Source organism: Leptodactylus fuscus, chromosome 4, assembly GCF_031893055.1.
Source record: "Leptodactylus fuscus isolate aLepFus1 chromosome 4, aLepFus1.hap2, whole genome shotgun sequence".
Classification (NCBI taxonomy): Eukaryota; Metazoa; Chordata; class Amphibia; order Anura; family Leptodactylidae; genus Leptodactylus; species Leptodactylus fuscus.
This window is the reverse complement of record NC_134268.1, coordinates 150,990,944-151,015,817: the sequence shown is the minus strand read 5'-3', so window position 1 is coordinate 151,015,817 and position 24,874 is coordinate 150,990,944. Positions and strand designations below refer to the sequence as shown.

Genomic DNA, 24,874 nt, shown 5'->3' with positions numbered 1-24,874 from the left:
CTACTGTGATAATATGATTTGTGTTATCCGGGTACTGTAACATCTGACTGTATTATCACTCTACTGTGACGACATTATTTTTTTTTTATTATCCCTGTACTGTGATATCACTGTGTGCATTATCCTGATACTGTGACATCATTGAGTGTATTCCTGTACTGTTACTTAAGTACATTATCCTTGTTTTGTGGTATCAATGTACTGTGAGGTCTCTGTGTGTGTTTTTATGGCACTGTGTCATCACTATCTGCTTCATTTCTGAAATGTGACATCACTGTCTGTATTATATTAGTACTGTCACATCGAGTTTTTATTCCTGTACTGTGACATCATGTTTTCCATTATACCAGAACTGTGACATCTATGTATATTCTTGGTATGGTAAAGTCACTTATTGAATTATCCCTATTTGTGAAGAAGATGAAAATAATTGTAAACTTTTCAAGTTCTAAAATTGCTACTTAAAGTGAGTCTTTCAGCAGTAAATTAGTTGTAAACCTAGTAACAGAACCTTGTAAAATTGATTTTACGGTTTCCAAATATGCATCTGTTATTTAGTTTTTGGAGGCCTACATAACTACGTAAGTTGTGTATTATTCATATGCAAATGAGAGGGAAAGTGGTTTGTGACATGTTTTAACTTGCTTGGGCTTTGGTCTCAGCTGGGGAAAGAGGTTTTACCATCATTTGCATATGCACAAAACACTGATTTACATGAAATTGGTTCCAACACTAAATTTCAGTGGCATATTTGGAAACTGTAGAATGGTATCCACAAAGTACAGTGATTATAATAATTTTTTTTTTACATCCCTTTAAGCTGCTCATGGTACAGTGTGGCCCTATTAAAAGTCTTGCTATGGGGTCAATAGTTACTTGTTATGCCCCTGTATAACATGACTCTTCATTACAAGAATGAACAAGAAATGACTTATGATTAACAAAAGGATTATAAAATACTCACCATTCAAGATGGTTTTCCACAAATGCAGACATTGGACTGATCTGCACTGTGTATGTGTCATTTGCTGAATACTCAAATAGCCCATAATATGGATTGAAGAGCTCTTGGGAAAGAAGAAAGAAAAACTCTCGTGATGGTCCACTATAGTCCAACCTAGAATAAAATAAATCATATTCTCTTGTCTTTAAAGAGCTCATAGATTGAGTTCAATGCATTCCTAATCCTTTCCAGTATGTAATTTAATATGTCACTATCATAGTAAACACACTTTTCCTCCTCTACTATAATAAAGAAGTCATTTGTTAAATTATGGCGCACAGGCTTTCAATTTAAACTGTGAAAGATAATGTATAGTAGTAATGTGTAGTATATTAGCATGTGTAGTAGTACAAGAGAAAAGACAGTGCCGCACTAGAACAACTGACCATATTGGAGGGGTTTGGAAGGGGAACCAGTCACCATTTACCCTAATGAGTGTGCCCAAGGCATCGAGAGGTAGATGGAAGATCTATATGATAGGCCCATATAGCCTATGGGGTCTCCTGGTTTCCTTATGTAACCGCTTTTTTATGTGTGTAGGATTCCATTTGGGGGGGGACCCCAAGTGAACGCCCTGAACGGAAACCCGAACATAGATGTGAACCGGGCCTAACATGGTTTGCAAACCTACACTTTATTTGTGAAAAAAAGAAGTAAACACAAACCATACATTCATTTAATTCTATATTTAAATCTGCTTATTCTGGTCTTGCCTAAATGTAATAGCCCTCAATATATGTCAGGTGGACCACTGCTGGTATGCATAATGGGGCAAATTTATTAAGACTAGCGTATTGTAGGGACCATGAGGCTGCAACCTCTTCATATATCTGTTGGAGGTCCCAGAGCCATAATGGATATCTACATCAGGTAGGAACCGGCGTAGATTTCCACTCTACCTCATGCTAGGAAACTGGTATGAGTTTTTGCAAGTCAGCCTCAGCCTGCACCAATCCCTGCCTTGCAACATTCACATACACAGAATATGGTGTGTGAAGCACAAATCAGAACTTGAGGCAGCTTTTTGGCTTAAGATGGGACCAAAACACGACTCAATATCATCCCTCTATAAATTCCCCAATTATGTTTTATCACTATAGCCCATCCAATGACAAAGCAGGATATAATTAGTAAAATCTAGATAGTAACAATTTAGTAAACACCATTTACAGAAGGTAAAGTATTGAAGTATTGCTTATTTTATGCTTTCTTATATACCGTCTCTTTAAATGGGCTCTGCACTTACCCTTCTTCCCCTACAAATGTGATGTATAGTTTGTTTCTTTGAAGCTCTTTGCGTGAGTATGCCATAACTTGGTTAAATGTGCCTTCCAAAAGATGATCACGGCGTATAATAAGCCTATAAAAAAAAAATGCAAAGAACAGCAATGAATCATTTTTCTCAGCAATTTGTGAATTGTGGAGAATAACAATGACCTGTAAGAACACAGGGATATTATTATGAAAAACAATACAAATATCTTACAAAAGCTCATGAATGTTAGATGAAAAATAATACTAATAACCCACAAGAGAGCAGAAAGAATAGAAATGGAAGCTCTCTTCTAGGACCAAAGGGAACACTCATTTCCAGGAACCCATTCAAGACTGTAAAAGCCTGTTCTGAAATGTAAAAAACGTAGCTGTGAAGCAAATTACTTTTGCATAAATGCAGTTGTCTGAAATATACCCATATGAAGCTGGGGTTATAGATGTAGTGTAAAAGCACTTTCATTTTTAATATCTGCGCGGCTATGCCAAAAAAGTGCCAGTCACTGAGCGACTATTAGAAATGAAAGAGCTTTTAGAGGCACTAATATGAAATCTGCTATAGTCTCGGGACAGGTTTTGCACACATCACAGAGGCAGTGCAACTGCAACATAGGTATTAGATCCATACTGCATATGCAAATCCTGTTCCAACAACTGCATATGCAAATCCTGTTCCAACAGTGAATCTATTAAGCCAAATTTACAGCACCTTAAATCCTTATGAAGCTACTAATTCAAATAACTAGTCCTGTGGTCAGGATGGAATTTGTGGCCATAATACATACCATATAATAAGCCATATTACTGCTGTTTTATTTAACCCTTTTCCGTCTATTATTAGGCCCTTTTAAGATCTGTATGTGGGCTGACAGCCCGGGCCACAAAACTCAGGACAGGTGCTATTCCTGTCCGGTCTTATGGCCGTGCTTTTGCGGCTCATATTCATTGAATGAATGAGGCTGCGGAAGCACGGCCATTGCATGGGCTGCACTTGCCTATGCTTTAGAAAATTCTCAGTGGTCGTTACCTGAATCAGTCAACACTATGTCAACAGACCCGCTCTACTAGATTAGACCACCATCTAATTCCTAGTGCAGACTATACTTCAAAAGAAACTCAGTAATCAGAGAAAGCTTGGGACTGACAATTCACATGCAAGGAATGTTGGGATATGTGAACCCAGCAGCCACAAGAATTCTAAAATTTTTATTTAATGCAGCTCTGGATAAGATTATTGGTTATATTATATTATGCTCTTAGATCAAAATTGGTAAAGGATATTTAAATAAAGCAAAACATTTGCAAAATTAGATAGTGTTTTATAGATATTATCTCCACAGGGATGGATTGTGTTATGAAAGTGGCCCTGGAAAAAAATGTAAAAGTGGCCCCATTTTATAGGCAGACTCAGTGCAAGTAGCTAGAGTCAATACAAGAAAGTAATGCCAACACAAGGAGCTCCTCCATGTAAAGTAATTTTGTACAGGACTGCTTTACATGGAGGGAGAGGCAGCAGTCCTAAGTAAGTTACCATGTCAGACTAAAAGTGTACCGTAAGTTACACAGTAGTCTTATGTAAGTAAAGTTATAGACAGTGGGGTCAGGGGGTTCAATTAAACTGTAGGTTTAGCAGTAGCTGCCATCACACTCATAGTCCACTGACTGCTCAATCTAGAGGATTGGACAAACTCTAAAAGAGCTGGGGGCAGATGTAACATAAAACACATAATATCTCTTATAATATCTGATAGTGGCCCCTCCACACAGTAAAATGTCTCATAGTGGCCCCTCTGCACACTATAATGCCCTGTCGTGGCCCCTCCACATAATATAATGTCTCACAGTCCAATCCACGCCTGATCTTCCTGCACCCAAATCTCCTAGCCATATATGTGCCTGCACTTTTGGCAATATGGGACAATGTCCACTGGTCACATTTGTGCTCACCAAATTGAAGTGAATCCCTATTTTCAAAGGAGCACTATGGCCAAATTATTCCCAGTGCGGAACCTCTAACCCTGAATTTGGTATAACATAGTGCACCAGTTTTGCCCAACTGTTCTTTTATCCTGTTTTTCTAAAGATGTAGACATACAGATAAATATTGCCTTTGCTTGTGTCTCGATCTAGCTCTACCTGTTCACAAGTAGCAAAATGAAATACTGTGCAATATGCGGACAAGCCATAGCTCAGTGCACACCATTTTCCACACTTCATTATTTAACACCTTCTCCCGAAGCACATGGCTAACACATACTCCAGATGCTTCCTTTGAAAATGTGACCAGCTAGTAAACTACTATGGCCTTCCCATAAAATCTCAGAATATAGCACGGTATCATCTTTACACTCTACCTCCCAGCTTTGTTTCCCGTACTTTTATTTGGCTTGAAGGCAAGAAATGGTTTTCGTGAAATTGTGATATTGAATTAAATATTTAGATCATTTCTGTGGATTCATTTCCTTGATTCGGAAAACATTTGTCCATGTCATAGAAAAGAATAATCCAGTGGTATAGTAAGAGGACAATAGCACAACATCGATCAGGATTACCTGAGGATTAAATAGCAAACAGCCTATACACAAGGGCTGGAAATATAATAAAAGCATATTGTCCCCAGTGTAGTTAACACAAGACTGTACAATAGGTACTTAAAGCTTTCTCTCATCAATAATGTAGTGTTCCCCTCTTCACACCAATGCTTGCCCAATTAGGAACCTTTAACCACACAGGAACCCCCTGGCATATTATTTAGTGGATTCATTGTTGGTCGCAATCTAAAGCCAACAAAAACCATTTCATTGTGTAATTGACACAGTGGGCCAACCACCAGACTCCCAGTGGGCACGTCTACCATCACCTACTGCTTTTACATCTACAACCACCTGCTGTGACTAGTGATAAAGACCCTATTAAATAACAAGACCCACTATAAATTATGATCTTTTCCCATAATGAATGTCTAACCACAAACCACTTTCACCTTTTTTTTTTTTTTATTTGAAATACTGTATATCAAGAATGTAACACTTTGGCTGGGTTTACACTGTGCTTTTTCAGCTGCAATAATGGGTACCTGAGGACATTATTAGCATGTATGATGTTCTAGTTTGTTCTCAATTTAATGGCTGTTAGCTTAAAGCTGAAATGTATAGTAATATTACTACAATGAAAAACAACATGCAAGGCTTAATGAAAAAAAACAAAGGTCGCCTGCTCACCATTGTGTGTATGGGTTAGAAGCATGAGATTACATCATTTAAGGCTAAGGAAATGTCTAAAGCTTCCTTTATTTTTTTCCATTTCTTTTCAAGACACTCCTGACTATAAGGCTGCATTCACACGGAGTAACGTGCCGCGTGATCTGGCACGTATACGGCGTGTGAGACTTTGAGCGCCGTAAAAGCTCCCATTGATTTCAATGGGAGCCTGGATCGTATATGCCGCGTTATTTATTTTAAATCGCAGCCGCAAAATAATGCGGCGTATACGATCCAGGCTCCCATTGAAGTCAATGGGAGCTTTTACGGCGCTCAAAGTCTCACACGCCGTATACGTGCCAGATCACGCGGCACGTTACTCCGTGTGAATGGACCCTAACTCAAAAAAAAATCGCAGTAAAATATGCAACAAAAACAATTGTGTTTCTGAAATGTGGGGCCTTAGCCTAACCCTGAAAGGTCTGTGGGTAAGGAAGGTCTACTTTTCAACAACCACTGAAATCTGCAGATTGCCAAAAAGAGAAGGAGCAATGGGGTAAGTCCTCTCATAGCTACCATTTAATGTACATGGTTATTAAAGTGATATTGGTCAACACAGTAATGTGATGTTCATTTCATGTAGGTAGGAAGATCTAAAACTTGGAGGAACGTGCACTGGGGAAAAAGTGTTATTACCTAGGGCAGAAGACAATATAACATCTATTTTCAACCAGATTACACAATGGTTTAGCAGACATGGGATAGACTGGGGAAACTATATGGAATAAATAATATAACTCTATACTTGGCATTTGGCTAATATAATGATATTAAAAGCATTTCCTTCCATTTGCTGGTAAAGCAAATGGAAGGAAAAAAAGCCCTGAAAATATCAACTGTTTTATAGATTTGTGTGCTGTTAGATGTCAGTTTTAGGCCAGTCTATATTGATATTTACTGCCTCAATTGTTGTCAAATAAACACTAAACAGAGAATTCCCCCAAAAATAAAATTATCCCCGCAATCTTTCTTAAAGAAGTATTCCAGCTATAACAGATTTTCCCCTCCTCACCTGACTTTACATTGTGTACTTTTTATGTACTGTATATTATACTGATATGCCTAAAGATCAGCCTCCCCTCTGCATTTATCAGACATAATCTTGTTTTTTACATTTATGTTTAGATTAATCTGTGTTCTGCTAGAAATCCCATGATCCTCAGCACAGTATGGGTGGCTAGAGACAGTACCATCTCTAGCTGCTCATGTTATACTGTGCTGAGGATCATGTCAGCAGGCCCCATCCTTCTCTCTACATTCTCTTAAGTAGTCAAGGCAACCATAAGTATACAGTCAGAGACATATAGGTGGATAAGAAACAAAATAAAAAAATACTATAGTGCCACTATAATCTCCTCCCCTCATGCATGTATCCTATTTTAGATCATATTGCAATGAAAACTAAGAAATACTTCTCCATGTGTCACACAAGATCAGCCTTGCCCTTTCTCCCCATTGTCACAGTCATGTGTTTGGCTCCAGTACAACTGGTTACAGAAGAATCCTCCTCCTCTGTTATGTATGTAGTAGGACACAGAGATGGTGCGGCCATTGACTAAGGTATACACCAACCAAAAATGAAAGAAAATAACCCCTATATTCTTTACAGGATACTCTGCTAGTCCTACTGTGTCAGGGTAATGCAGAAGATCGTACAAACTGAGGCCCAGTTCACATCGGGTTTCTGTTCAAGGAGTCTGCTTGGGGACCCCCCGAATGGAAACCTGTGCGCATTAAAAAGCGGTTGCCTAAACGAAACCCGCTGACCCCATAGACTATAATGGGGTCCATGTGGTTTCCGCTCAGTTTCCGTATGGAAGTGCTGCTTGCATATTTCATGTGGAAACTGAGCAGAAACCAGACAGACCCTATTATAGTCTATGGGGCCCGCGGGTATCCCAGGTAACTGATTTTTAATCCGTATAGGTTTCCGTTCAGAAAAGCAGACTTCCCGAACGAAACCCGAACACAGATGAGAACCGGGCCTGACACACAGTGAGGGCTGAATTATCTCCTGCAAAATATATCAATTATTTCTAGGGTTAGTGTTCCTTCAAAAGCTTTCAGGGCAACTGCAGGGGATTTTTAATAAAATTATGCAGGCGCTTTCTTTGATTCACTTTCTTCAGGAGTCATTTTCTTTGAGAAATATTTTTGATTAAACCTAGATATCTGAATCTCACTTGGGCTCTACTTGTAACATAATCAGAGGTTCCCATATGAGTGGAGCCAAATATTACAGAGACAGATCATTGACTTCAATAGTGACTGTGTAATGTTTAATTTCCCCTGTGGTGGTACTAATAAGCTTCTCTACAGATTATAGCTGATCGTTGGGGATCTGAACAAGAGACATTCTGTGATTGTTAGGGGACCATACTAACAAAGGGGAGATTTGACAGCTCTTATAAGGCTTGTAAAATGGGTCAAAATATGGAGAGTATAATAATATCATACAACTATTTCATGATGAAAAGACATCCACAATGAGTAAAAGGCTAAAAGTATTCATGCTCCCCTCTGCCAGTCTCTCCACTGGCTACCTATAGCCCAGCGAATTGAATTCAAGCTACTAACATTAACATTCAAAGCGATCCACAACCTGTCCCCTCCGTATATCTCTGACCTAATCTCCCGCTACCTGTCCACACGTAACCTCAGATCCTCCAACGACCTCCTACTCCGCTCTTCTCTCATCTGCTCCTCACACAACCATCTCCAAGATTTCTCTTGTGCATCCCTCATACTCTGGAACTCCTTACCACGACACATAAGACTGACCCCCACAATCACAGGCTTCAAGAAGGCCCTGAAGACTCACCTATTCAGGAAGGCCTACAACCTCCAATAACACTATCACCGCACTGCCATCTGTACAGTCTCCCCCTCTCCTTCTGTCTCTACCCCCTTCCCTCATAGATTGTAAGCCCTCGCAGGCAGGCCCCTCTACCCCACTGTGCCAGTCGGTCATTGTTAGTATTATATCTACCTCTATATTCTGTGTACTGTATGTAACCCCCAAATGTAAAGCACCATGGAATTAATGGTGCTATATAAGTAATAATAATAATAATAATAATAATAATAATAATAATAATAATGAGTCTTCTGTGCAACTAAACATTTGTGTACATTTACAGCAAGGGGAGATGACGCTGACATGCACTTTAATGAAATAGAGCTACTATAGTAATGAATGGCAGGACAGACACACAAAGACCCTATTGTGTCAAGTGGAGTCTTTGTACAGTGCATGAATCTTTACAAGCTGCTTCATGAAAACAAGGCCGAAATATTTATAACTTGAAAGATCTCTTGAGGATCGGTTCAGTCAAAATTCTCCGACTCAGTCATAAAAATTATTGCACTATGGGGACTCATTTGTATAGTTTTCCAGAGTTTCCCGGAGAATTACTGTAGTGAAAGCAGCTTGATGAAAGCTCAATGAATATTATTTTAACCTCAATTGTCTGATTTAAAGGATTCAGGTTTGCCAAGGCCGACATAAGAGAACAAATAGGCCTCTTAAAAGTAGACCAGTTCACGATTAATCGGCATAATATCATTCAAGCAATGGCATGAGCTTTCACCTGGTGAATGTCAAGCCTATGACTAAGTGCAGTTATGTTGACTCTTTTTTTGGTTTCCGCACATGGAGGAGCAATACCAGTCAAAACTGGAAAGAAAAAAACATTGAAGGGCACAAAGCTGTACTACTCTAGTGTTATAGTGAATGCAAACTAAAAGACTGTGATGGGCACATACAGTACTATACACCTGGGGCTCTGATATTGCATAGAGATACACAGTGGTGGCCATTGCATTCTGTATTCAGGGTCGGAATGAGGGTTACATGACGTAAGCAGCTAAGGTTTCACTGAGTGGGCTCAATTTAGGATTAAAATAAAATGACCTGTGTTTAAGAGGCTAATAAGTTTCAAGTAACTGCATACATTACTAGTACAAGCAAATATAATCCTTATAAAAGGCTCTTTGCCTTCTGCCTCCTCCCCCTAAACTCTTCAATCACTATGTGATCTCTGCTAAATACGTCTTAGTCTCCGAAGGTGAAGTGACAACTCACTGAAGTAGTAAATTACAGCTTCTTTGTGTTATTTCTCATGTATGTACATATAAAAGCTTATCCTGATGTTAGCTGTCTACACCCGCTAACATACTACTCCACCCGAGAGGTGCAGGTTATCTTTGCTACAAATTGTCCACCTGGTGCAATTCCAGTGCCATGCAGGTGCATTTAATATTGTCTTTGTGCAGAGGCATAGCTGGGGGGGGGACATGTCTTAGTGGCTTGCATTTTACAAGACAAGGATGGGTTTTAACTGCAGACACCAATTTAGTTAAAAGTCAGTGGGCCCAGGGAAGCCACCCCCTCTGCCTCCTCGATAGCTATGCCTCTGCTTTATGGGAAGTGTAATGATCAAGAACCTTGATGTCACTTTATTCAGCATGTTCCACCTGCAGTGACAGATTACCTATCCACAATCCTATGGCAATGTATGGTTGATGTACCATAAAGTGAAGACTTCATGAGAGCAAATACAATGAGTTCACCACAAGGGGCAAACCATTAATCAGCCTCAAAAAAAGAAAGGCCAGATTAGACTTTGCCAAAAAACATCTATAGAAGCCAGCCCAGTTCTGGAACAACACTCTTTGGACAGATGAAACTAAGATCAACCTGTACCAAAATGATGCGAAGAAGAAAGTATGGAGAAGACTTGGAACGGCTCATCATCCAAAGCAAACCACACTCATCCTCTGTAAAACATGGTGGAGGCAGTGTGATGGCATGTGCATGCCTGGCTTCCAATGGCACTGGGTCACTAACGTTTATTGATGATATGACAGAAGTGACCAGATGAATTCTGAAGTGTACAGGGATATCTTCTGCTCAGATTCAACAAGGCTGATTGGTCTGCAATGGCCAAGTCAATCATCAGATCTTAACCCAATCAAACATGCCTTTGACTTACTTAAGACATAACCTATGGCAGAAAGACCTACAAGTAAGCAATAACTGAAGAGAGCTGCAGTAAAGGCCTAGCCTAGCAAAGGATTATAAGGAGGAAGCATCTGGGTTCATGGTTTCCATGTATTCCAGACTTCAAGCAGTCACTGCCTGTTAAAAAATATTTTCATTTATGGTAATGTTAATTTGTCCAATTGCTTTTGAGCCCCGGAAATGAAAAGTCTTTGTAGAAAAATGGTTGCAATTCTTAAACATTTCATAGGATATTTTTGTTCAACCCCTTGCATTTAATCTGAAAGTATACACTACAATTGCATTGCAACTGTTCCATTTCACTTCCAATGCGGTGGCATGTAGAGTCTAAATCATGAAGATTGTGTCACTGTCCCATATTTCTGGATCTAACTGTATCGGCATAGGATCATAGAGGGATGTACTAAGCAGGGTCAGGGAGGGATTTATACAAATACTTATACTCACATATAACAGTTTTACATGCCACAAACATATATTCTAAGAATGCAGCATGGTTTCTAACGGAGAAATCTCTACAAACCACAACGTGAAAGTCTGCTATTGCACCAGAATTTGCATTAAATCACATGAATCACATTACCACATGTAACAAACTAATTCTTAACATAGCAAACAATACACATACTTAATTTTCCCCGGGCCTTGCCCATATCCTTTTGCTTCCAGTTTTCTGTAAAAGTTTCTTAACTTGGCTTCGAAATCTCTTCTGTATGGGGATGGAGCCCTTGCACTAGCACGTTGGAGACCTTTGAGGAAAAAAAATTACACATTATTTGTGCTGAAATTTTTTCAAGTACATAAGATTTAATATTCGGCATTACAATTAACTTCTTTATCAATGACTGTTTTGGTTGCAATAAATTAACATTGCAATCTGTGATTGTAGCTTAGTCTGAGCCCCGATCTGTTAGGGGCTCAGGCAGCTGTTCAGTCTCTCTTATACTTTACAGAACATCCACTCATTTAGATAAAGCAAGAGGTGACTTAGGTTAAGGCCCCACAAAGTGAGTCACAGCCAAAAAAATGCTGCGGAAAAGTCAGCAGCGGAAACACAAAAACACATTTTGTTCCGGCAGAAAATGAAATCCTGAACAGGTCCTAAGGAAACACAGAGTACTCAAGAACCCTGATTGGTAAAAATTGGTATATTTCAAAGTTTAAAAGTCCATATATATTGTTATAGTTTATCTGTATATATTTATAGAAAAACTGTAAAAAGGGTGTTCCTTGGGGGAATATTCAGATTAGGAAGCCTGTCACCAAACAAACCCCTTATCATTTAGATTCTCTAGAAAGGGCCATATTCATAAGGTAGATGTCGGCTGAACTATCACTTCGCCGACATCTCACTCAAACAGAAATATAGGCATGCATGCTCAGCTAGACTTGGCGAGCAGTGTGTTAGGAAGACACAAAGCAGAGAAAGTTGTTGGATCTTCCATACACAAGTGTGTTCTTGTGATGTCAAGCTAGAGGACACACCACTCTGACACTGCTGTGCATTGGGCATCATCAGAACATTGATAAGACATGTTCTCTGAAGAAGATGTATGATTTCTGATCAATTGTTGATTATCTATTTATTTGCATACAATGTGTGCAAAATATCAAGGGGCATATCTGAATAATGGAGGGGGCTAGAAAGGGGAAAAAAAACAATCTACAAATTAGTGGAGCAGAGAGAAAGCACCTTAGACATAGTAACAGATCCTCTCTAAAATGTCACATTAAAACATAAAAATGTATAGTAAAGGCAATAACAGCGTACCTGGGGAATTCTGTGGGGATGAACCTGGAGAACAGCGTGGGGAAAAGCTGTATCCAGGATGGAAGGCTGCTTGGAGTGGAATGTAGGACATGATGTCTTCTTCAAAAAGGCTGCAAAAGCACAACATAAAATCTGACTCAGGCCCTGTTCACATCTGTGTTCGATAAACCTATATGCATTAAAAAGCAGTTACTTAAGAAATCACACAGACCCCATAGACTATAAATCGATTTCTACACGAAACATGCAGAGAGAAAAGTGCTGCTTGCAGTACTTTTCTCTCCGCATGTTTCATGCAGGGACCAAATGGAAACCACATGGACCTCATTATAGTCTATGTGGTCCACATGTTTTCCCAGGTAACTGCTATTCTATGCGTATAGGTTTCCATTTGGGGGTCCCCAAGCAAACTCCCCGAACAGAATACGGAACACAAATGTGAACCGGGCCTTACAATGTAGCATAGACCCTTTTAGTTGGCATCTTTATGTGACTTTGTTATGTAGTAAAATTAACAACTTTTTCCAAAAATATATAAACAAGAGGGAAAATCATCTGGTCTGAACCCTTCTGTTGGATATTATAGATGTTTAAAAGTGTTACTGTTGATACAATGACTTCTGCAAAACAAATGTGTCATGGGGTTTAACTAAAGTGTGACCGATGCCAAGTAAAGACTCATAGCCTGGAAATTCAGCAGATAATGATATCAATGTTTGCATGGGCGCCTACTTAAACAACCAATCTCAGTTCATGTCCAATGAGTGTTAACATCAAAGCTATTGTAAGACCTAGATAACACTTTAGAACAACTCAGAGCGGATTCATTGGGCGCAGAACATTTCCTGATTAAATATGTTTTCCAGAATAAAGAGCTCTGTCACTTTCATGTCCAATCCTTTATTAAACAGAAATGATGTCATGCATACCTGCCAGTGTTACATAAGGTAATACACATTGTGAATGATAGAGTCATAGTGGAGGTGCTAAACTATCTTCACCTCTTCTTATACTGGGCTTCACTCCCAATTTACTAACAATGCAGATTTTAAATCCACAGCAAAAACGTCTATGGGCACTTGAATAATAACATAGATTCTGGTTTTGTGGACTATACTACAAAGTCCATTTATTTTTTTTAAACTAATTTTTATTGAAAAAACTTTTTGAAATTTACAAAACAATAAAGAAACAAATAACAAACAGAGAGCATATGGTAAAAAGTAACCGGGCAAATAGCACTGAGTCACTACTTACACCATCTGAACATGCCCTTGTACTCACTTGCTTAAACCTCAGGTTATGTTGGCAATGCTCTCACTAAAGAGTACACATTGAAGAGCATGAGATGGACGCTGGCATTTCAGCTGGTGTATAAAAGATTGATTAAATTTGCCATAAATTTGCTAAAACAACTTGTGTGTTCCTTGCTCTAAACCCCAGATATATTAACCCTAGAAAGGACATAAGCAAAGAACTTACAGCAAATAGAGTAAGAAGAATAAAAATCTTATTATTCTTAAGAATGGCACAATTTTCAGGTAAATTTGCAATATCATGACTTTTCCGTACCTTAGAAGAATTACTAAGTCAGCATCACAAGACAATTTCTCAAGACCATGGGTGCCCTCTGTCCGAATGTAATGAATCTTCTCCCTTTAATATAAAGAGATAAAACAAAACTAGAGATACAAATAGAATAAAAATGCAGTATTTGACGTTATGTAAAAATACAGTGAACCAAGCACATACATGCATACACATACATACATGAGCAAGCATACAAATATTACACTTTGATTAAATTATTTCATGTGACCGCAATAGGGACATTTGCTGGTTAACCAGTAAAGATCTGTTTTCCTGTTTCCGGAAATAGAACGTCACTACTACTCCCCCAATCCACTTCATCATACTTACCTCTCTCTATTCCAGGCTTCTTCCTGCGAGATGGCTCCTCCTTTTTGGCTACCATAGCGCACTATAGTGCCAGCACTGCCCTGTGTTCTGCAGCCAATAATCCACCTCTACTGTGCAAGCTTGCAAGCAGCCTGTGTAGTAGAGGTGGGTTGTCGGCTGCAGAGCACAATGGCTTTTACTTTTTTTTACCTCCCCTGAGCTTCCAAATAAAGAGACCCCAGAGTATAATGATAGCAGTTTTGGCTCAGACGTGTCTGGTCTGAACAAAACCAGCAGGCAAACCTTTCAAGATGAATTTTGTAAGGTTCGCCCAAAAAATACCTAGTTCCGTGGCCCTACTTACCAATCCCTTCACCTACCACAGCCACCTCTGCTTCCCCTTCAGCCCTCTGGGGGTTTTGAGCATTTTGCACGGGGGCCCCTGGAGTAACTCCAGCAGGTAACAGCCTATTTATAAAAAAGCAGCCTTAAGGTCGTGGCCCCTGTAACAGTAGTGATAGTTTGACCACTGCTATAATGGGTCCCATGTGCTTTAATTATGCTATCCATCATTTTGCGGGTCAAAAAAAAAGCGCAGAAGACTGTCCTGTATTATACATTATGGAGTCTGCAATAGAGGCTACTGGAAAGTCCAGTGCAAATGTAAACAAATCCATAAAAAAAAAAAGAAAAAAAAAAAAGGAATTATAACAAAACTTGCATCACGTTTTTCCCGCAACATTTCTCACTGCTTTTTTGCTGGATTTTTCTTCCCTTATTATATCTAAAAGGAAAACGCCAGTGTTTCTGCAGGTATCGAGATGCCGATTGTCAAAACTGTGGGCGTTTTTGATAACACAGCTTTTCCACAGCGGATTTTTTTTTTTTTTTTGCAATATGTGGATGGGTATAGCCAGACTCTCATTCACTTTGCAGGTACTATAAATGCAGAGGTTTTTTTTTACTGCTTTGTTTTTACAATGTGGGACTTTAGCCTAAAAATAGTAGTGTGAAAGTAACCTTGTGCTAAGAAAAGCAAATCCGAAGCACGCTCTTTTTTTTCCTTTTTGATAAAAGGTGGAAGTGCCTAATAATCAGATGGGAAAACCTCTGAAGATTTGTTTAGTTTGATATTCAGGAGGTCTGGTCAAAGATTCCTTTTGGGTTGAATAACTTCATCATGAGCCAGAGTTTAAACTGGCTTAAAATGTAGTCTATGACACTGTTAGGGTTCCTAGTAAAGTATGTAATTCACTTCTAAGGCACTGCCAAAGTTATATCAAAGTGACAGTGACATGTATGTCTATGGGAAAACCAATGGTAAGCACTGGATACAAACTCCTAGTTTAACCATATACTGCACTGCTACTTTATACTAAAATACAGCAGAGAAAGAGGAGGAACACACAAAACCCTGACTCACCATTTGTCTTTCACTGCTGTCAAAATGCTGCTATGACTGAGATGAGTGAGAAAAGTACGGTAATCAAAAACATTATCTTCATTCTGTGGAAGTACAACAACCCAGCAACTATTGGTGTTGCTACCACCATCCACATTCTTATTGTTAGTACTCACATTAGTGGATGGCATGACAGTACCATAATGTGTTTCCTCCTCTTTTAGGCAGTCCCTACCCTGTTTTTTTCAGTTATTTTTCTTCAGTGTTTACACAATTGTGGTGGAAGTCTGACACTGTGTTATTTTCACAAAAAACTTTGATTTTATGAAAATTTGGAAAGAAATTAAATTTAGCACTGAAAGAGTGACCTGGACAGTGAATATTAGAGTGTAACACATTGAGTCAGCTTGTATTACTGCAGTGATATTGGCAGTTTTTCGGTACTTTTTAACAAAAAACACTATTTTAAAAAATACTAAACACGAAGATAAGATTTTGTACTGACTAGTGACTATTAAACTCTTTATAATAGTGCTTTTAACTTTTACATATTTTAGGACACGTACCTGAGTGCATGATTTCTTGCTAAACTTGGTTGACGTTCTTGAAGCATCTCAAAAATATTTGGCTGTCTCAGAAATGCAACAATCTTGTCATTATATGCTGAAAACGAAAAATATTTTCTTCTTATAATTTTTACCAAACTGGAATTTTGAGGAAACTTAAAATTTTTAGGGTGGCCCTATGATAGTGTATGATACTAGTGATTTAGTTTCTCCACACTTGCTATGCAGTATTGGCCTCTTATGTGTTATTGCTTGTCCTTTAGTGTTACATTAAATTGACAAAAAAAAAACCCCAAAACTTAGAAATATGTGTGAATTCAGTGCCCATCACTGTTACACTTCCCCCTTAAAGTCATACCCACAGGGTTTAGAGATGTGAGAATAAGCAAGGTTATTTCCTTTCACTGCAATGACCGGCTTGTACCCCCCTTGACAACCTTAGGGAAATCAAAATCCTGTAAATTTTTGTTAATGTCAGAAAAATAACCAATGGCTACCATTGGATTCTTCACAGTAAGAACAGGCGAGGCTATGGAGCTCTCTGCCCCAGGAAGTGGTGATGGCGGATTTATTAATATTTGTAATATTGTTCTTAAAGAGAACAATATTACAGGTTATGGACTCTAGATTTTGAGGACACGTTGATCCAGGGTTTTTATACTGACTGCCAGATTGGAGTCGGGAAGGATTTTTTTCCCCCTGAAATGGAGCAATTGGCATGATCCTTATGGGTTTTTTTGCCTACCCCTGGATCAACACTGTAGGGGATTCATCCAACCTCATCTACTATGTAACTATGTCACTATTGTTCCTTCACATTACAGATAAAAAGTTGCCCACTATTAGACCCACCAAACAATACTCCATGGGGGAAATCACTCAAGACTGCTATTGATATATTAAGAATTCTACTGATGAAGCCGGATGTCATTTGGCACTAATGATTTCTTAAGTGTTGCCAAAAGCTGCACCCAAAAAAATCCTACATGGAAGATTGACTTTTCCACAGACATCTGCACTGGAATATGTAGTGTGGCTAGCTTGTGTCTTTGAGCATATGCATATTTCAGCTTACCTAAAGGTACTGATTCCTGTTGATGTTGACTTCTTATTGCAGAAACCAAACTGTTGCCTGGCCTTGCTAACAGTGATGCTCCTCTGTTTCTGGAAACCTCTGATGCCTAGCAGAATACATATATTCACATTTAGGAATGAAAGAGTTTGTGATTAAAAAAACAAAAAAACAACACATAAGGTTTGGGTGACTTAACTAAACAAGTGACAACATACTAGCATGACAGAGCATGAGATTGGGCGTACGCTTAATGGCCAACTAGGTAAGAAGAAGTGATTCTTTTTTCTTTTGGTAGTACCTATTCTCACAGTACATCTAATTCAGCTAGTATTACTTTATTTAGCTATTCCTTTCTATGTGAAAATTCATGGGATGCTACTGTTCATTTAGGTCATTTGATCTCATTGTGACCCCCTATGGATAATGTGCATTTTCTGTCCTTTCTAGAGGGTTACCAACTCAAGTACCAGATCTTCCTGTGTAATTTCTAAGTGGATGAAATGTACCACATAGACTCTCCACAGGGAGCAAAAACTACTATGTCCAGCTACACGAGATAAGGCAGATCTTATCACACAGTTATAATGACGAAGGGAACTATGGAAAAAATATGTGACGGCACTCCGTATTTACGATGTAGGGTGTAAGGTGCAACGTTAATGTTTCGAGAACTTGTCCCTTCATCTGTCATGGACCAGAAGCGGATAATGTAGCACTAGTGATGTCATACGGTAACTGAGGAAGAACCGTTGATGGGTAGTGAGGCTCTCATGAACGACAAAGATCACAATGAAGTCTCCCTGAATGTATACTTGTATATTAGATTGTTTAGGAGGATATTTTTCTTCCTACTCAGTGACGTACTAATAGGTTGAGTTAAGCATACAGTTAACTTTCGGCGCTGTAATAGCACACCACTGTTTTGTAGCAGGCACAGGAACTATGCCTGTTACATGGCTTTATTACATAGCCTCCTGGCTGACTTTCCCTATTACAGATCAAGAGATCCCAGGTTAAACACAGTTTTCGAAGGTGGAGTTGGAAAATATTAAAAAAGTCACCGAGTCTTAATGTCTAAAGGTCTCAGTATCCTTAGCCTAAAGCCCCACGTTGCGGAATCACAGTGTTTTTACACTGCACTACTGTAAAACACTACTTTAAAACAAAGTAAATGAGATTCTGGCTAATCCCACCCACTGAAGAAAAGCTGCATTTTCAAAAACGCTGCATGTTAGAAAATCGCAGCATGTCAAACTGTGGAAACTTTGGCATTTTCCCCATAGGTTCAATAAGGAAAGAAAATCTGCAGAGGGAAACTCAGCAAAAATGCAATGGATTTTTTTTTTTCCCCACAAAGTTTTTTTTATATGATGTAATGTGGGGTCTTAACATTAAAGTGCTAATAAATAACTTAAATATACACCAAACCGTTATGTATACTGTTATACTGTATGTAACGTGTATGATTCTCCTATGCCATACAGTTCTAAAAGTCCTAGAATTGAAAGAAGAAAGATCCCCATTTATCAGAAATACAAAAAGAAAGGCAGATCAATGGGGAATAAAGTAAAAACCAAGACAGAAGTATAATATATGATAGCTATGACACCCTATGTCTTACCACATCATTAAACACTTTCCTACAATGTTATTTGCATTACGTACAATTCTAATGGAATTACCTCTCCAGCACTGTAACTTCTAAGCCTCTGAAGATGCTGCCTATGAGTCAAGTGATTTGGAAGTCGGCCATTTTGTAGAGGGATTCGTGGATCAATAAATGTCGTTGCTCGACTGTTATGATCTACAAAGAAAGACTGAAAAAGATACATCTGTGTTAACACATACATATAAATAACGGAGAGAATAAGAAGAGGGCAGGGAGCAGTGGCGTAACGACCGCGGAAGCAGCTGCCACATGGCCCGGGACATTAGGAGGCCTGTTAACGGCTGGAGTTATTCCAGCCAGTAATGGGCCCTATTTACTTACCGATCCTGGCTGGGCCGGGATCGGTAAGTGACACCACGGGCCCCACAAAGACTATTATTATACTCAGGGGTTTTTGCAGACCCCCGAGTGTAATGATCGGAGGCCCAGGAGACGTAAGAAACATAAAAAACTGTGTTACTTACCTCTCCAGGCTCCGGGCAGGCTTTGGCCTAGTTGTCTGACGTCTCTTAAGTCACATGAACCCGGCCTGCGTCCCGGGTCATATGACTTCCGACGTCATTGAAGAAGGCTGACAGCGGAGGACTGCAGCGGAGCCGGGGGACAGGTAACAGTGTTTTTTTATGTTTTTATTCCTCTGGGTCTCTGATTATTATACCCAATTATTATGACCTATCCACGGGATAAATCATCAGTATCTGATAAGTTGGGATCGGACACCCGGACCAAGCTCCATTAATCCTACAGTTCTTTAAGCAGGTACATGTGTCTCCTTGGTACTGTCTTTAAGAAAACCCTGCGTATTCTGATCCTGCTGTCATACCTCTTTCCATGTGGTCGCTACTTCTCACTAATGAGCATTCAGTAGGTGAGAAGGAGGAGACAGAGGGAAAACTGTATGACTGGTTCAGTTTGTAACCATGGTGACACAAAACTCTGCATAGGTGCTGTAATCCCAAAACGGTAGGTACTTTTCATCTGCTCTTATCAACATAACTTCAATCAATTTAATATAAGCAATTTTACCAAACTTGAAGTAAAAATGTGGTTATGTATTTTTTGTTCGTAATATTATACCTTTCCTTGTTGGTCAGTTTTAATTTCCCAGCCACGGGGCAACTCCAGCCTAGTGTCAGCAAACATATTAATGAAGTTCACCAAATCTCTGTTGTGCTGATACCGTTCAAAATTCCGGGCGTCCCTGCGAATTTTCAGAATCATGTGCTTCAAGCAGGTGCTGTTAGTGAAGACTCTGTAGGCACTCTGACATGGGGGCAAACAGAGATTTTGAGATTAAATGCAGTGCAACAATATCAGATTATCTTTATAGCAAGCAATAAGGAAGCAAAACCCATATGTTAGGGAAGTGCAGACAGCAATTCCCCAGTGCGTAAATGAACCCTGGGGAGAAGGAGGCACAAGAGACAATGAGCCCTAAGCTTAAGCCCCCCACTGTCCCTTCCTCTTGCCTGGCCCTATCCTACGCAATAGGCAGCAACTTGGAGACGATCCCTACCTATATACGTGGCACAAAAAACGCAGACAAGACAATAACAACAAGGGAGGTCAGCTAGCCAGGGGTCAGTAACAGTCGAGCAATGAAGTGTCAAAATAGGAATCCAAAAGAATAGTCAGTAGGGAAAGCCAGAGTTCAAGAATCAGAATATAAGTAATAACAGCGAGAGAAAAAGTAAGTACACATTGCAGAACTGCAACTTCAAAAACGCTTGTGTTTTTGTAAATCACAGCATGTTACCGTATTTTTCGGACTATAAGACGCACTTTTTTTCAAATTTGGGGGGAAAAGAAGGGTGCGTCTTATAGTCCGAATGTGGCGCCTGGCATCCGCTGTAATAGAGAGGCGGATGTCGGCAAGGGATAGACGCCGGGGCCTGAGACATCGCTGCGCTCCTCTGCCCTGCATGAAGCCAGCAGGGGCGATGCTATTCCGCTCCTCCGTCCCCCTGCCGCTGGCTTCATGCAGGGCAGAGGAGTGCAGCGATGTCTCAGGCCCCGGCACCTGTGCCTGCGTCTATCCCTCGCCGGCACCCGCCTCTCTAGTACAGCGGATGCCGGGTCAGTATCGGTGGCCCCTTCTCCCCCGGGGCCGGTCCCCACCGGCCCCGTACCTGTGAAGTTGCAGGCCGGCTCCTGCGCGGCGATATCGCAGGAGCCGACCTGTTCGGGTGACAGCCGGGAGCCTAATGAGGCTCCCAGGCCTGTCACGGCTATATTAGTATTGCGGCTGGGTCTATGACCAGCCGTAATACTAATAGACAGAATGTCCCATAGACGGCAATACAGTTGTATTGCCGTCTATGGGACTTGCAATCAAGTGACCGCAGGCTCAAGCCCCCGGGGGGGGGGGAATAAAATAGTAAAAATAAATAAATAAAAAAAAAAAAGGTATAAAAATATGAAATAAATAAAAGTTCTAAATCACCTCCTGTCCCTAGAATATATATATAAAAGTAGAAAATCATATATCATAAACCACCGGGTTTTTTTTCAATACAAGGTGATTTAAGCAATAGATATTCCCCAAAATGGTATAACTAAAAAGTACATCTGGCCCCGCAAAAAAAACACTCTATGCGTCCCCGTACAGCTGCAGGGTCACCTGTCAATGTGGCCTTGCAGCTGTTGCAAAACTACAACTCCCATATATTAAATATTTTACCATTTTTTGCTTCAAAATTTTTTTTCCCTATCTTCCTCCTCTAAAACCTAGGTGCGTCTTACAGTATAGTCCAGTGCGTCTTATAGTCCGAAAAATACGGTAATTATCCATATAGATATAATAGAGACAGAAAGTACGCAGCAGAAAAAAACATAATGTGTTTCCACCCATGGCCTTTTCTGCAGTGCTCTTTTTTTTTTTTTTTTTTTTTTTTTTTTGCAGCAATTCACTGAATGGGGCCTTACCCTTAACTTCAGGGAGTGTAAACTAGACAAGGTCACCCAAAGCAACCTATCAGATTGCCTTATGAGAAGAGAGCTGATCTGGAGTCTGAATCGTTGCTGTTGTTCGCTCATTCCTTTGCAGCAATTTTCAGAACTACTTCCTAATAGGAATGTTTTAAATTTGGGTTATAGTATTTCTTGAGTAATGTATTTTGTGTGCTAGACAGGAAAAGTCTAATATTTCAGTCTGTAGTTCTTTTACAGTCATGTCACCTGTAAGTCAGCTTTGTCACAGTAAGTGGTATTAAAACTATTAACCACAGAATTTATTTCAGGAAATTCTAAATGAAAATTGTTGCTGAAATCTCCATGAGGTACTGACACCATCTCAATGTATGACTGATATTTTTCCTACAAGGAAACATTTTAATGATGGAAAATGCATATGTATTTTATAGAATTCAGGTGCACTAATAAAAACTAGTGAGAGCATATAAATACTGCATATGTCTGTACTGCACAGAATGGAGGCGCTGGTCAAAACCTGCACCAAATATTTCCTTCTCATTATAAAATCGCTTGCAATCACCTGACAACCAAATACGCCCATTTTATTGTAAACCTGATAGAACATATTTATTATGTGTTTAGATATGGAAGAAATGATGTCTAAGGTTATACTGCTAATATAATAGCCGCCGTCAGTTGTATGTGTATTAGTAGAAAAAAAGACTAAAAAAACATTTGCCCAGGACAAGAATATAAGTCCCAAAGTTTAAGCACAACAAGCTATAAAACCACACAGTGCGGCTGCAACCTGGTGAGGATGTATGTGAATATCTACAAACCACAATGGGCTATTTAAATGGGAGCCATACAGGAAATCTTTTTGGACATATAATATGACCTCTCCAGCAATATTGTAGCAGTGTATTTTGTTTAGTTGTATATTATTTGTATCCATACATCCCCACTTCAACTACTAGTCCAGAGCATCCTCTGCTGTGTAGATGGAACATCAGTTGAGGGGGCATTCACACATCAGCGTCTGCTGTCTGCCCAGAGGTTTTCATCCTAATCCCTGGAGAAACTACACAGAGGATGGCTTGCTGGCGGTCAGTTTTAAAACCCATTCATTTGAATAGGTTTTTAAAGCAAACCGGCAGTTTCTGTATGCAGCCTCTTCGCGGGGAAATCGTTTTTTTCCACGGACACAAAGTTGTATTTGCAGTTCTTTGTGTACTTCCAGAAAAAACGGATTCCCCACGGAGAGGCTGCTTACCGACACCTGCGGTTTGCTTTAAAAACCCGTTCCCTGTCCAATTTCTCCAGGGATTAGGACAAAACCCTTGGGCAGACAGCAGACGCAAGTGTGAATGCAGCTTTAGTCTGTGAAACTCCCTAAATGTGAACTAATGGATTTTATCGGCATCTCTCAAAGCTCTCCTGAAAGTGCGCAGAAACTTCCCTGTCCAACTCAGCTGTACCCTCATTGTCCCTCTTTAAGTCCCTATATGTATAGAGTACCTTAAATATATTATTTTTACCCTGACAGTAGTGGAGTGCAATGATTCATTATGGAATTATAATGATGTGCTGAAAACTCCCCTGACATATTGCCTGTCTATGCAATCTATGTGTACAATGTGCAGAATCTCCATTGTATTCCTGTGAGATGCAGCTTTATGATGTTCATGAGTGTAAGAGCTGACAGTCAGAATCCTATCCCGAGCAGGAGACTGGGAGACAGGCTTAAACTAGATCACACAGAAATCCTCTGAAATTCTATGATGTGTGTTAGGCTGGTTCACATCTGTGCTGGAGAACTTTTCTCTCTGCCAGTTTCAATATAGAAACGGCGGACACCTGTCAGACCCCATTATATTGTATGGGGTTCGTTGGTAAACACTGTTTTAGCAGTCCAGCTCTCTGTTGTTTAGGTCCCCATGTGGACCAGAAGGACAAAGACCTACAAGATGATGTGAACCAAGACTTAGGGGAGTTTTGTAACTAAACACAAATTGAAAGCAATAGGAGAAAAAACCTCCCATTGATTTCAATGGGTAGCGCACTTTAGCTAGCACCCATAGAACTCAATGGGATCTGTTTTTTAGGCGCTCATTCTGAACGAGTTTTACATTCAGAATCAGCGGAGCGTAACTCTGTGTGCAGGCTCCCTGAAACTGCTTTAGGCGAGCCATATCAGAATGGAAGAAGGAGCCAAGTTGGTGGACAGCCCATATATGAGCCCCATTTTTAATAACAGGCTATGGTGCAATATATAGGCAAACATAAATTGCTGGAGTGCCTCTATTTATCACAAGAGCACAGAAGAGAAAAGCAAAAATCAGAATTTGGTGAGAAGTACCTTATAAGAATCTCTGACTTGCCACCACCAATCGCTATACTGTGGTGACATTTATTAATAGACATTAGCAGTTGATAAAGATAGTTTAGACCAGGGGTCCTCAAACTGCGGCCTGCGGGCCACATGCGGCCCGCCAAGCACTTCTGTCTGGCCCCGCCAATAACGCCGGCAGGAGTGCATTTATAATGAAGCTCCTGGGAAGCTCGGGCCTGGCCACAGAGCGCACTTCACTTTACCTGTTGGAGGGCACCGCTCCTGATGTCTGTGCGACCTGCTCTGCCTCCGGCCCACTGTTTAAAAAGTTTGAGGACCCCTGGTTTAGACTATTGCTCTCCCATTAGCATGGATTATCATTATTATTTATTTATATAGCACCATTAATTCCATGGTGCTTTACATTTGGGATAACATAAGGGCCTCCAAAGAGGTGCATGAACCCTCTATTGTATGTCCGTCCATATGTCTCTATTTAATACAGAGTTTTTTTCCTGCTTGAATCCGTTACAAGTATGCCGTGGTTTGTTGTAAAGCACTCCATACATATAGGGTCCATTCACACGGAGGAAAATGGTGAGGAATTTGGTGTGGAATTTCAGCGCTGAAAAAAAAGACACCCATTGACGTCAATGGGAGGCTTTTCTTTTCATTGCTGAAATTCCACA

General features: G+C 39.9%; 1 protein-coding gene across 4 annotated transcripts in view; it reads right to left on the bottom strand.

Moving 5' to 3' along the window:
* HECW1 (HECT, C2 and WW domain containing E3 ubiquitin protein ligase 1) overlaps positions 1 to 24,874 on the bottom strand; it is a 218,822-nt gene that overhangs the window by 18,184 nt on the left and 175,764 nt on the right. For all 4 annotated transcript variants that reach the window (XM_075271220.1, XM_075271219.1, XM_075271221.1 and 1 more), the window contains 9 exons: positions 20,018 to 20,203; positions 18,954 to 19,088; positions 17,272 to 17,377; positions 16,197 to 16,293; positions 13,902 to 13,985; positions 12,330 to 12,439; positions 11,187 to 11,307; positions 2,250 to 2,363; positions 965 to 1,117 (listed from right to left, as the gene is read on the bottom strand). In XM_075271220.1, the coding sequence (XP_075127321.1) occupies positions 965 to 1,117; positions 2,250 to 2,363; positions 11,187 to 11,307; positions 12,330 to 12,439; positions 13,902 to 13,985; positions 16,197 to 16,293; positions 17,272 to 17,377; positions 18,954 to 19,088; positions 20,018 to 20,203 (1,106 nt within the window). The remainder of the gene's footprint in view (positions 1 to 964; positions 1,118 to 2,249; positions 2,364 to 11,186; positions 11,308 to 12,329; positions 12,440 to 13,901; positions 13,986 to 16,196; positions 16,294 to 17,271; positions 17,378 to 18,953; positions 19,089 to 20,017; positions 20,204 to 24,874) is intronic.